This window comes from Chrysoperla carnea, chromosome 1 (assembly GCF_905475395.1).
Source record: "Chrysoperla carnea chromosome 1, inChrCarn1.1, whole genome shotgun sequence".
NCBI lineage: Eukaryota > Metazoa > Arthropoda > Insecta > Neuroptera > Chrysopidae > Chrysoperla > Chrysoperla carnea.
The window spans coordinates 134294696-134309896 of NC_058337.1; the positions used below are offsets into that span (position 1 = coordinate 134294696).

Here is a 15201-nt window from a genome sequence, read left to right on the forward strand (position 1 = left end):
TAATTTGCGCATAATTTGTGCTCTCACGAGTAAACAATGATGTTTACGAAAAAATGTATCAAACAAAAGTTGTTTATTTTTTTATATGGGACGTTTAAACTTTTGTTCTATCTCTAACGGTTTACAAGATGGGTTCTAAAGACCCAAGACCTCAATTGACCTATGTTGCTCCTTTACGAACTCGACCTCATTTTTTACGTCCTAAGCACGCTATAAATAAAATTTCAGCTTGATATCTCTTTTGGTTTCTGAGTAATCGTGATGACAGCCGGACAGACGACAGACAGACAAGCAAACAACCGAAAATTTACTAATTAGGTGATTTTATGAACACCTATACCAAAATTGTTCATTGTATCAATATTTTTAAGCGTTACAAATTTGGGACTAAACTTAGTATACATTGGTATATTTCATTATAAAACTAATATGCGACCTTCCCGTTTTTGGCAAAAAATAATTTTGCTCAACAACTCAATAAAACTGTTCCAAATTACTTTTTGAAAATATTTATTTGTTTCTTTCCAGGGTCGAAGATCAAAAACAACACGAGATTCGGTCCAAGACAGTGGCAGCTTAATAACAACAACCACAGATTCCGAAATGGAAGAAAACAGTTTGGAAGCGTTAAATCGTCGTTCGTTAACATTAAAAATTCAATTGAATCCAATGGATTTTGATTATTTTACATCCGTTGTTCGTGACGATGATGACGACAACGGTTTGATAATGTCCAGCGAGAAACAACATTCATTGGATCAACAACGCTACTATAATCGATCATCTTCGAAAAAACAATTATCACACGAGGATTTTATGACCGATCAATTAAAATTAATCATCGATAGTGAAATCAGTCAATTTGAATTTAGTATTGTAGTCGTACAACTATTACAAAGTTTATGTTTATCCGAAACACATAACCTCAACGATAATAATCCGCCGATTACAATCCAATGTATCAATTTCGCTTTAGAGAATTTATGCTCGTTACAATTTGGTTCCGCACCAACGGAACATTTACAGCAACATGAAATCTACGAATTAAAATCCGCCATGACACAATTAATGTTGATTGCATTGGAGAAAATCGTAAAACATCCGGATATCTCAATGACAATTATCAATAATGGGATTTTACCCATAATGCTTCGAATTTTAGAGGATATTACAAATAAACATGAAAGTTCTGTCGAATTTGATAAACAACATGGCCAAAAGTTGCAAGAATTTACATTTGGAATCATGTATGGAGTAACGACCTTTTTATATCATCAATTACTTCATAGATCCACGGTGGATAAAATTAAGGATTTCCTAGAATTGTTCCGATTATTTTCTGATAGCCAAGGAGGACGTCTTATCGAAAAAACACTCTCAGTAATTTTATCAATTTCGAATGTTGAATCAAGTGTGACCTATAATCGAGCGAAGAAAATCATCGATTTCCTTGGCCAATTTATCGTGACGCTAAAGAAATCTCGAAGTGAAATCATACATTCGTATAATTGCCACAAATCGCGACATAAACAATGTCGTATGAATAATTTAACGAAATATTATAGTGGGAAACATCACCACCAGGATTTATTTGGCGCTGTTTATACACCAAATTTAATGTCTTCCAGTGTACAACACGCTTGCTGTATTTCGACGCTATTTATGATTTTCGTACGCTTATTACAGAACCAAGAACTCAAACAGCATTCCGATTTACAAATACGTTTGATTAAAATAATGATTCTAAGCGGGACTTGCTGTTGTTTTCCCGCAAAACGTTTGATGTCAAGTGTTACGAAAATGTTGCATGGTACTCAGGGGAAAATACGACCTTTGGCGTTTACTCTTTTGGAGCGGACGTTATATACTGAGCTTGGAGGGATTATAACAAGTGATAACGATAATCAATGTGCGATTTGTAGTCGTCAAATCATCGCTGATAATCAATCGATGAAGTATTGTATGTCAGGAGAAGCGGTACTAAATGGAAATGGTGGGGAAGATAATGAATCGTTATGGTCACAACGTACGGACTCCTTTTTGGCATCGTATTACAATCCTTCTGTTTCTTCCTCAAATGAATCGACAACAGTCGAATCCGATAAATTTATGTGGAATTTTTTGGAACAATATCATTCCCTTATTAATTCCACGGATATGAAATTAAGTTACGCAGCTACATCACATTTATTACGTGTTGCTCCGCGTAGTACACCACGAGTACGTTACGAACTGTTATTCCGTGTGTTTTTCCCAACATTTTTATCCGCGAAAGAACAATTCTTAACCGATACCACAAATGAACATGCAAAATTTAAAATTTTAACAAGTTTATCGTTGTTTGCATCGTTGCTAAGTAGTGTTCCGTTTGCGGAACAGTTTGTGAATTTGGGTGGTTTAAATCATATAATTGATTTAGTTGAACGTGGTGATTTTTCCAAATCGTGTTGTGCGGTTTTGGAGAATACAGTGATTATTGAAATATGGAAATTGGAGAGTGAGTTAAATTGTGAGACGATTCATAATAACGATAATAGTGAGAATCATCTTGAAATCGGTAACGATGATAATATGAAAAAACTACCATCGTTAAATATGTTATTAATTGCGTTGGAGTTAGCTACTCGAGAAATTCTCACCATTTTCAAAAATGGTATCCTCGATTTCTCTAGTGCGAACGATGACGATGATAACGAAGAAAAATCACGTCGAGCATCTGTTACTTCTGACGAAGATACCGATCAAACGATTAAATCAATTTACGTATCGTCGGAAGATATTATAAATTCATCGAAATCGGAACATTTTATTCGATTGTTACATAATTGTTCGGTATTTTGGCGTACAACCGCAAGTTTGTGTTTATATAGTCCGTATATTAGGCAATATGTGGCGACACATAAGATTAATAACGTTGGTACGGAATTATTGTGGAAAGTTTTACAACGGATAACTAAATCGGAGTATATTTGTGATAGTGAATGTAATTCGCGGGAACGTAGATTGTTGATGAAAATTTTGGAAGCGATTTTAACTGTGAAGTTAACAGCGCCCACAAACGAGATGAGTTTGGGTAAGTTTACTAAGAAAAATTTTTTTATCCCGTTTTCGTTAATCCATGCTCAACTGTAATTTCCTACCTTCTTACCATCTTTGCTATTTTTTTTCTTAAAAATCCACAAATTATCATTTTAGACGTATTTTTGTCTAAGAAAAGGGAAAGTTTCTGGTTAAAATATAAAATATGAGAAGTATTTTTCCTTTAAGCTCAATAAAAATTCAAATTCGGACTCTTCGTAATATTTAAAACTTATTTTAGGTTAGGAAGCGGGAAAAAAGTTCAGTCAAATCGGCAATCACTTTTTTTAGAGCTAACGAAACAAAAAATTTATAATAAATTAGAATAACTCAATATAATATTTAATTGATCAAAATTCGTATTAATAATAATAAAAAAAACATTTGATAAAAATTAAATGATCAGCTGTTGTTTAAATTCATAAACCATAACCTCAAAATTTCCTTTTTTTTACGGAAGCCAACGTAATTTCAATTTAAATATTATTTTGATTATTATGAATATATGTAATAAAATTTATGACATATATTTTTATTAATATTTGATGACATTTAATTATGATAGCATCCAAAAACGCGTTTTTTACAATCTAAGGAATTTTTTACAATTCAAATTTGTGGGCACAATGCGTTTTAATATTTCCGGTTAACAACAGAGACAGAAACTAATTATGATAAGTATTGATGATTGAAGAGCGATATCTATATTATCAAATTTATAAGCATCACTTGCACACAATATATTATATACTTTTGTAGCTGCGTGGTATTGTAAAGCCAAAGATAACTCATTACTTGACTTTATGTGTGCACCGTGCAATGAACTAAAACTTTTTTACAATACTGTTCACCTTAAACTATTTCATTTTACTTTTTACAAAACAAATTTTTCTCAAATAGAAGTGAAAACCTCGACGACCTTATAAAGTAGTTTGAATTCTTTCAGTTGCTTTAGAGCAAAAACATCTAATGATACCTACGTTTTTTTAAACACGTAGGAACGAAATTTGTTTATGTTTTTTAATTACGCATAGGTAATTAAACATTAAGGAGGTAATAAAAATATTGCGAAGGTAATAAACATATTTGAAATCTAGTTTTTTTTTAATTTTCTAATATATTATTAATTTAAGGTCAATTTAAAAAAATTATTCAGTTAATAAATATTATTTATTACCTAGTGGAAATTTTAGAATCTCATTACTCCCTTAAACTATTTTTAATAATAGACAAAAAATTTTTTAAATACACTAATTTAATTTTTATTTAGACAATTTATTAGTCCAGTAGGAATTGGTGCATAAGTACCATTGACATTCTAGTACATAGACTGAGCATCGTCTATCTTTCCGTACAGTGAGAGGTGTGCCAACATCTGAGGTAATTGCTTGGGTCAACTTGGGGAATTTATCAAAAAAACATACATTGAATGTCAAAACTTTTTCGTTTTTTGACTTGAAAAAATTCTTATCACATATCACTTTACATTTTTTCTTATGAATCTACAATGATAAGTATGACAACAACAGTTTGTTTTCACATTTCTACACCTCCGCCATGATAGATTTGACCTAAGCAATTACCTCAATCATTGGCACGTTTAAAATCGTTTGACGCTCAGTCTATGTAACTTAATGATCTAAGATAAGTACCAACAACTATTCCATTTCAATTTTTTTGTACGATTGTGCTAAATTTGTTCTACTGATGATAAAAATATATGTCTCCAGGTCTGAAAATTTTATACTTTTCTTGAGATGATTGTAAACCTTCAGTATTGTAAAAAAGTTTTGGTTTATGGCCCGGTACATACATATAAACCAAATGCATGTTTTGTAGTCAAATAATCATTATTTTTGTCTTTACAATACCACGCAACTACAAAAATATATAATATATTGTGTGCAAGTGATGCTTATAAATTTGATAATATAGATATCGCTCTTCAATCATCAATACTCTAACTATAATCGTCTCTGTTCATCAAAAGACGGATCTTCGATTAAATTAAAATTTTTTTGTTTTATCATCGGCAACCTTATATTTTTATGGTATTATTATAAACTACAACATTTTCAAAATATTTAAGATAGTTTTTATCACACTCTCTAGAATTGTTGATATAGAAATATCCAATTGAAAAGGATTACCTATATGATTCATATTTTTTTCAACCAACTTTGAACGATAAAATAATAAAAAGCCCGGTGACCTAGGAATTTTTTGAACCTTTGTTAATCAAAAAATGTATTTATAAAGTTTTATTGAAATCCCTAGTATTATTCAATTCTTGCATATTTCTTAATCAAGTTGAAAATTATTCATGATCAATGAAATTGTGGCAAAAAAAAAAAAAATTAATGCAACTTCTCTATTGTTAATTTACTTAGACCAAAAGATTTTCTGTACATGTTCCCAAACAAAACTAATCATTTTTTTTCTCTCACATTGAAATACACGTGTGTTTATCATCACGACAAAACTAGTCATTATATAATACGAAAAACCACATTAACCTTGAGAAATATGTTATTAAAACAACAAATTCAAAAACGTTTTTTGTTTTGCAAAAATTTTGTTGGAATGTTTATATTTTTTTAAAAGAAGGTGAATGAATGGCTCAGTTCCCCCCTTTTACATACAAATCCAGTTTATTATATAACCAAATAAAATAAACTGTACAATGATATCATCATCATCAAGCAGATCTTTTATTCACGATTGTCGATTAGTATTGAAAGAAATTATGGATAAATTTTATGTCTTGTAAATTATAAATAAATTATGAATGACCTCCGATTGTTCTTTAAGCTAATTATAATAATATCTATTCATATTATTATTATTTTGTTTATAATAATTTGTTTAGAAAAAAAATTACATTTAGTCCAGAATGGAATGAAGTATTTATACCAAATTTCCGGACAAGTCAGAAAACTGAACTCTTTTGTTTTGCATGGAAAGTTGTTTTTTGGTGTTATAAACACTCCATCACAAACAGGTCACTTGAGTTACCTCAACCTCGCCCACCGCCTATTTTGTAAGCCGCAATCTACCTGCTCTTACTAATGCATATTATTATTGTTGTCGCTATCGATTTACCGTGTTATTCAATTTATGTTTACTGTGTTTGTTGGTACAATTAAGAGAGAGTTTTTTTTTTTTTTAATTGAAGATGAAGGTTTGTGTTTTATTTATTAGTATTTAATGTTAATGTTTCAATTAATATAATTAAATATTTGTGATTCATATTTGCTGTTAAAAAAGTTAACTTTTTTTCATTAAATTTTTCAAACTCAAAGCTTTTTGTTTATATGTCACGATTTGTTCAACAAAATTTTTTGTAATAGGGAAAGTTTTTTATAGTTTAAGTATTCTATAACATGTTTATGAAAAAAAAATCTTGCGCCTTTGAGAACTCTTCTTGAGAACTTGCGCCTTTTCTTTTAAGACTAAGATAAGGATATAGATTAAGATAGTTAAGTCAACAGCCAAAAAAAAGAGCAAGCATTATGTTTCGTCCGAAAATTTGGTATAAGTACTCCACTGTGCGGGGTTTAATTCACACTTTCGCATAATGCATTCCACGATTATGATACATACATATTGTATACATTAAGCAATGTGTATAAGAAAGAGATATTATTATAGATATGCTTTCTTGCATGTGTTGCAGCTTCGGTGAGAAAGAGAATTTTAAGTCCGCTTTAAGTTGTGCGACGATTCGCTACTATGTTGTATCTTTCTTATACACATTGATTAATTATTACACATATGTATGTACTATCTCGTACTCGTGAGATGTAGTATCCGTGGTGCAGTATGTGTTAAAATCCCGGTATATCCCTTATCATTGACAGATTGTAAAAAGTTGATTATTTTTTTTTAGTCAGTCATTATCTGAAAGTCTAATAGGTATGAATAAAATGAGCGTGACTAATGAAAATAAATCAATTAAATACAGAATAAATATTATAAATAATTACAATAAATTGTTGACGTAATTATAAACATAATATTTTTTATGTTATCATTTTCATGTTTTCACACCTATTTCAAGAGACCAAACATACATTTCTCTATTAAATGTAAATGTACAAATGCAATTAATACATATTAATTTTATTGAATTCATAAAAATATTACAATCTGATATGATGTTTCATATATTTATTGAATACTAGCAATTTCCCAACAGCTTCGTTGAGTAATTATACCATGTATATATGATATATAACAAGATATACTAAGTATAGTCCCAAGTTTGTAACGCTTAAAAATATATGATGCTACCAACAAAATTTTGATATTTGCGTTCATAAAATCACCTAATTAGTCCATTTCCGGTTGTCTGCCTGCCCGTCTGTGAACACGATAACTTAAAAAAGAAAAAAGATATCAAGTTGAATTCAAAGAAAGATATCAAAGAAATTTTTATAGTGTGCTTAGGACGTAAAAAGTGAGGTTGAGTTAATAAATAAGCAACATAGGTGTCTTGGGTCTCCAGGACCCATCTTGTAAACCGTTAGAGATAAAACAAAAGTTTAAATATAAAAAATGTTCATATTATAAAAAATAAACAACTTCTGTTTGAAACATTTTTTCGTAAACATCACTGTTTACCCGTGAGGGCGCAAATTAGGTTCAAATTGTATAGCATGTTTTATAAGGGAATATCAGTTATGTATGTGTAACATGTCTGTATGTGTAATGTGATAGAGTAATTAACACTGTTTATGCATGGTATTTCAACAATTAACTCATTCAATTGTTTGTTTTCACTTGTTTTAACTTTAGATTGAAAACAAAGATTACCGCATTAGAGACTTCTCTTTCTTTGCTCTCACTTATGTTCACCACTTCAACGGTTTTAATACGGCCCATGTTATTCGCTGATAATGTAGCTTTCTGTATGTGAAAGAAAAAAATCAGACGAGTAGTTTTTGAGTTTATCCATTACAAACAAACAAACAAACAATTAAATCCTTTCTCTTTATATAATTAGTGAATAAATCTATAAATAGCTTGGCCAAGTGGTATTAAAATGACTTAACATTCCATATCTTTTCAATTAAGATATTTATTAGCTTCTTTAATTTGTTTTTAAATATTATTAATTAAAAATCATTATTAGAAAATCATTAATCTTTTAAAATTTAAATAAAAATAAATAATACTAAGCAATTTACTGAGTTAATTGTTGAAAAGTACGATTTTTGTACTTTTTAGATCGAAATTACCTTATATACTGAGTTTTATCGAAATTGGAGAAAAAAAAAATTTCTCGATTTTTTGCAATTTTTTTAAGGGCCCTTTGAAAAAATCAAGAAAACGGAAAAAAAATTTTGTTGTGGAATTTGATGAAACTCGGTGGATGGAGTAATTTTGATCCAAAAATAATAAAAGTCCGGTTAATTTGATGATTGGATGCAGAGTTTCTGAGATATCGCAATATCTGTACTAACCAGTCATCAAATGCACACGAGTTTTGTACTTTTTGGATCAAAATTACCTTATATACTGAAGAATATATCGAAATTGGAGATTGATATCGAAATTGGAGATTAAACTTTTTTTTTTAATTAAAGGAAATTTTTTAAAATATTTATTCCACAGAAAATTAAGAAGAAAAAGATTACCGCAGGCAAAAAACTGTAAATAATTTAAACAAGGAAATTTTTGAAATTTTTTTATATATGGTTTTCTTGTTTGTCTAACTTAACAAATCGTATAAATAACAAATTCTTTTATTATGAATTAATTTGGAAAAATAATGATTCCAAAATGTGATTCCTAGATTAATTAATTTTATTACATAATGAGGCACTGATTAATCCTAATAATAGGATTGTTATATTATTTTTTTAATTAATACTATTATTTAATTAAAATAGTGTTTTTGATTATAACATTTAATAAGATTGGCGACATGAGCGACGTGCGGGCGCCTGTCGTATTCAATTCATATGATCAATAATTATTGACGTAATATTTTTGTTTTAATAAAATTATCACAATTTGTTAAAAATAATAAATCAATTTGTTGTGTAAAAAAGGGGTCTTTAGATCAATATAAACTTTTTGTATCTTAGAATTATTAATCTTGTAAAATTATTTTAATTAAAAAACAAGAGACTTAATTCAAAAGGCCTAGATCAATTCCGTGAAATATTCACTAAATTAGCGACGAGAAACTTCTCTCAGGAGAATTTGACATTTTATTTCAAGTTTTCACAAATTATTTTGATAATTTAACATTCAAAATAATTTTCTTGAAATCTCTAGAGATTGTAAAAAATTATTTGTTTTTAAGCTTTAGCTTTTTTTTGGATCTCTCAGAATTGATAAAAAACTCATTAACCTCCTAGAGTTTTGTTATGATTGCAATAAATAGAATTGACTTCAAAAAAACATACAAAAAACTTAATTTTTAAAATTAAATTTTCTTGAAATCTCTAGAGATTTCAAATAATAGTTTAAATAGTTTAAAATTAATAGTTTTTAAATTCTAGCTTTTTTGGATCTCTCAAGACTGATGAAAAACTCGGTAGACTTCTAGAATTTTGTGGTTATTTATATTATAAAAACTATTCAAGCCAAGAAATTCTAATAATATATCTTTATCAAACAGCGCTTTTTGACTAGGATAGAAGATATGTGATATGTCTTTACGTCATTGAAATCTGCCCGAAACACTTTGTCAAAATAATTTTGTAAGTGAAAAGTCCTATCCGGTAATATTAAAAATCAGAGAATGCCGGATTATTGGAATGTCTGGATTACTGGATTGTATAGAAAAATTCATAATAAATATCATCACTGATATTCCCATATATACGGAATAACGATGTTACGAAAAAATGTTTCAAACAAAAGTTATTTATTTTTTATGAGGAACATTTTTTATATTTAAACTTTTGTTCTATTTCTAACGGTTAACAAAATGGGTCCTATGTATCCAAGACCCATTTGACTTATGTTACTCATTTACAAACATGACCTCACTTTTTATGTCCTGAGCACGCTAACTGATCACAGACAGACAAGCAGACAGGCAACCGAAAATCATGGACTAATTAGGTGATTTTATAAACACCTATACCAAAATTTTCTTCATAGCATCAATATTTTTAAGCGTTAAAAACTTGGGACTAAAGTGAGTATACTTTGATATACTTCATTTATACATGGTATGAAAACGAAATAAAAATTGCACATGTTTTTGTGAAAAAACAGGTTTTTTGATCAAAAATTGATATAAAAATGGTAATAGAATAAAATAATTTATTTGATAGATTTTAGACACTTGAGGTCAGGTTTTACTTAGGTATTTTCAACAAGTTGTCAAGTCAATAGGTCAAATAGTTTTTTATGTATATTAATAATATAATTATCTATCATAAGCCAGCAATTTCTAGACCATATTTTAAGTCAAATATTTTCTCATAAGCTCTTTCCTGTTCCATGGGTTGATGCATTAAAGCTTTTAGATTTTTAGAAGTGATTACGCGCGTTAAATAATACGCTAAAAATTGATAAACTCTGTCCGTCTGTCATCACGAAAAACTCAAAAACGAAAAGAGATATCAAGCTGAAATTTTTATAGCGTGCTGAGGACGTAAAAAGTGAGGTCAAGTTCGTAAATGAGCAACATAGGTCAATTTTGTCTTGGGTCCGTAGGGCCCATCTTGTAAACCGTTAGAGATAGAACAAAAGTTTAAATGTGAAATATGTTATAAAAAAATAAACAACTTTTGTTTGAAACATTTTTTCGTAAACGCCACTGTTTACCCGTGAGAGCGCAAATTATGCGCAAATTGTATAGTATTATATGGCTATATCAGTTAGATGTATATGTGTGACATGTATGTATGTGTAATGTGACAGTGTAATCAACACAATATATACATGGTATTTCAACAATTAACTAAGTCAATTGTTTGTTTTCACTTGTTTTTTAAATGGATTCTCTTTGTTGGAAAAAAATTTTTATTTAGAAAGAGTTTTTTATTATTCGTCATGTAACTTTAATTAATAGTGTCACACTTCGTTTCAGTACTCTGAATCCACAATGTTTTGGAGACATGTCTTCTCTAAACTGATAAAAAAGTGCACAAAGTTTATCAAATTATGAAGAAAAAAAACGCTATTTGAAAAAAAAAAACTTTATAACAAATAACATAATTCTAAAAATAACTCAAGTAATTTATGAAGTCAATAATTAATAGATTACTAATTTCATGTCGATGAACCTGTGTGTTTTTCGCTATTGTACAAATTATGAAAGTGATTCCATAGTTATATCGCTTTTAGATTCCTTGTCAAAGTACAATGTTATAAAAAAAATAAATTTAATTTTTTTTGTATTCGTGTCGTGATAAAATTGAAAGACAAAAATGATGAAAACAAAATATAAAATTTGTTAATTTTTTGTTAAAACTTTTGATTGTTTTATTGAATATTGAATTCAATATCACATCTAATTAAAATTTTTATTACATTTTCCTTGACATTTTGGCTTTGATTTAAAATTTATTTAAAATAAAATTATTATTTGATTTTTTTCGATAGTATTTTTTTCAATAATTGTTTAGTGCATTCAACGATTGGGTCTAACAGTGCATCGCAATTATTGCAGGAGCTGTCACAATGTGGAGGGGAGGAAAGGAGGAGGTCTCATCTTGACTGTCACTATCAAGCTTTTGCCTACAGGGCTCCTTCGATCTCTTCCTTCTTAATTTCTTTGACGTCTAAGCACTCTTTCTGTCCTTAAACAGCCACAAATGTTTCATGGAGTAGTAACCGGGGATGAGCCAATCCACTTTTTGTTTTCACAATGGATCCAATGGTCTATGTGTCTCATCTCAGAATCACCATTCTAATCTAACCTAACCTACTTCTTTACTTAACTAAATTGATTACTTACTTCTTTACGGAATGAAATTTGCGATTGTTTCTCGCAAATTTTGTCCCAACCATTTTGTCTTCGAACGTTCATCTTTCAATTGTATTGTTTTTGAGTAACTTCAGGAAAAATTACCTCCTAAAAAGGTCTTCAGAATCCGTATTAAATGCCAATCGCTTACTCGCATGTTTGGATATTCAATTCCTGCTCAAACGGTTGTGCAAACTTGTACCCATTGGCAGCATGACCAATTCGGAAAACGCATGGGAGCTTAATCATAGAGTTAACCCATTATTCTAATCACAATATTTTATATAATGTTTGTACATTTTTTTGCATTATTAATAGTTGGAACATCAGGAACAGTTAGGGGCGAAATGACCGGAAAGAGTTGAAGAGCACAACACAACTTTTGTCAACCTCTGCTGAAGCTTTGTTACATTAATACGATCCCAAGCATTAATACGATTTCTTCATTACGACGGTTCATCTTCTCCAGATTTGGACTATGATTTCTCTGCTTCTACATCTTCTACGTCGCCTTCTTTACTTTTAGAAGTTCACAGAAATAATCTTCCCCCCTTGTTTATAATTTCGACTTGGTCCTAATTCAGTTATCTCTATCTTATTCTTACAAGGTTTTATCCTTGAGATCTTGGCGTTCGCTTAATTCTTCTATCTTCTGCAGTGAGTTGTATAAAACTTTTTCTTCTTTATTTTTGGGATATACATAATTTGCTTCCTTATTAAATTGCTCATACTGTTACACTCAATAATATGACCTTTTAAGCAGGTGTTTAAATATTTTGATAAGCTATTGTTGTGTAACCGGAAATTATATCTATATATATATAGGAGACTTTCTATAGATATAGATAGTCACTCATCACGATATCTCTGGAACTATAAGACCTAGAGACTTGAAATTTGGCAGGAATATTCCTTTTGCCAAGTAGAGGTCAGCTAAGAACGGATTTTACGAAATTCCACCCACAAGGGGGGTTGCGGGGGTGTTCATGAATAAAAAATTCATATTTTTAAATTATGGCTTTTAATAGTTCAAAACTTGGTCAGAATGTTTTAAATTACATTTAGAAATTTTTTTAACCTTCGGAGGGTAGAAAGGTGTAGCGAGAAAGTGGGAAGGAAATATAGAATATTTACAAATATACCTAAGTGGGGTATCAAATAAAAGAGCATGACGTGTACATTACAAAAATGTTATCCAACGCGAGGAAATGTGGAGGGAGGGGTGCAAGTGGGAATGTTGCCCAGCAAAGCGGGTATATTTTACGCCACGCAAAGCGGGCGGGTAACAGCTAGTTTTACATAATTTAATTAACATTTAAAAAAATTTTTGTAGTAAAAATTTAATCCCAAATTAAATATGTATAAATTCTTTAACAAATTCCTGTTAAAAAAATATGGTTTTCACCTCAAAAATCGAAATTAATTTTGTAAATTTTTGTTTTTCATAAATTTTCATCATTTTATTTACAATAAATGTACAAATTTGATTCTTATCATCGCTGCAGAATCAATTCAGCAGATTTTTCACGAATTTATTGATCTGCGTCTTAAAGTCAATATCCCGGCTTGTTTTCTTGGACGTAATAAATAATTTAAAATGCAATATCTGTCAAAAGTTGTTTTTATTTAATTAATCATTTAAAATCTTAGAAAGATGTCTTTTACGTATTTGTTTACATTAATTAATAATTAATAATTTTACTCATAATAAATGATGCAAAACATTCTTAGGTAAGGTAATTTGACCTTGATTATATTCATATTTCATTTGTTTGAAAATAACATAATTATATTTGATTTTCTCGAAACAAGAATAACCAGAAAACAAAAAAATCCGTAATATGATTGACCGAGAATAAAATTCTTGAAAAACAATTAAATGAATTTTTATTTTATTAACATCACTAGCATATTCTTTTTGGTTTCTTCGATTTAATGAATTCCCGATTTTTGGGAACATTTTCGGTACACTTAATAAAAAAATCTTTGTTTTTGAAATATAAAGGTTAAATAAAAACCATATCGAAAACAAAAACAAAAATTGCAAGTCATTTGACTGCTAAATGAGTAATTCTCGAGATACTGTCGAAAATATCCCCAAAGTGTAGGGTTTAGTATAGGATTTCGGATGATATTATAGAAAATACTCGACCAATCGTCAAATGCACTTGAGTTTTGAATTTTTATCGAAATGTCGAATTAAAAAAATATTAGTGAAAACGGGAATAAATTTTGTATCTCCAATTTCAATGAAACTCGATATATAAAGTAATTTTGATGAATAGCACTATGATAAGTGACTCTTGGCTCACCCTGTATTAACTAACGATTTTCTTGTTTTAATATGTAAGCTACAACATAGTAATTGTGAGGGGTGAAAATATTAAATTTTTTGAAATAATAATTTTTATTCCAAGTCTAATGCTTTTGCACTAAATAAGAACTTGATGGAAATATTGTCTTAACCTCTAAAGTTTTAATATCTTTACTACGTTATGATTTATACAGGGTGTCCTAGGAGTAACGGACGCTTTTGTTGCATCAGATAGAAAATAAAATTCTAAGTCGAAAAGTCCTCTTTCATTTTTTGATCCGATGTACGGTTAATTAGCTATTAATTAAAATAGGCTGATAATCAGAAGCACGCGACAGCGTTAGAGGTGGGGGGGTAGTAAGAAACTGCGAGACGCGAGAGCCTCAACGTTACGCTGGCGTGAACGTATACATACGTTTGCATGCGTAGGAAGGGGCGGGTGTTATCTACCTGATGCAAAAAGGACGTTCGTTACTCCTGTGATACCCTGTATAAGTATAGGCATGTTTTATTACTCAATAGACTGAGTAAAGAATGTTGTTTGAGTTGAATAAATTTTATTAATTAAACGTAAAAGTGTTAATTTTAATTCTTTAATAAAATAATTCAAGTATCTACCTATATTTCATAATTTTGTATTATTTATGATAAAATTAAGGAAATTATTAAATTATGCTCATATGTTACCTATTTACGGTTTTAATATGATTATTGTTATTTAAATTTGATTTTTGATTTCTGATTATCATACAAATTGGTATGTTTACTTGATTAATATTAATTTTTAATAATTCGTCATATATTTAAAATATAAATAACTATAATCTATGAATCGAATTGAATTTTGATGAATATTGAAATTTTTCTACGGATT

The 15201-nt window shown here is 29.3% G+C and overlaps 1 protein-coding gene across 1 annotated transcript in view; it reads left to right on the top strand.

The window, feature by feature from the left end:
• LOC123305862 (lysosomal-trafficking regulator) overlaps positions 1-15201 on the top strand; it is a 78350-nt gene that overhangs the window by 38445 nt on the left and 24704 nt on the right. The window contains exon 5 of the mRNA XM_044887696.1: positions 529-3073. Within this exon, the coding sequence (XP_044743631.1) occupies positions 529-3073 (2545 nt within the window). The remainder of the gene's footprint in view (positions 1-528; positions 3074-15201) is intronic.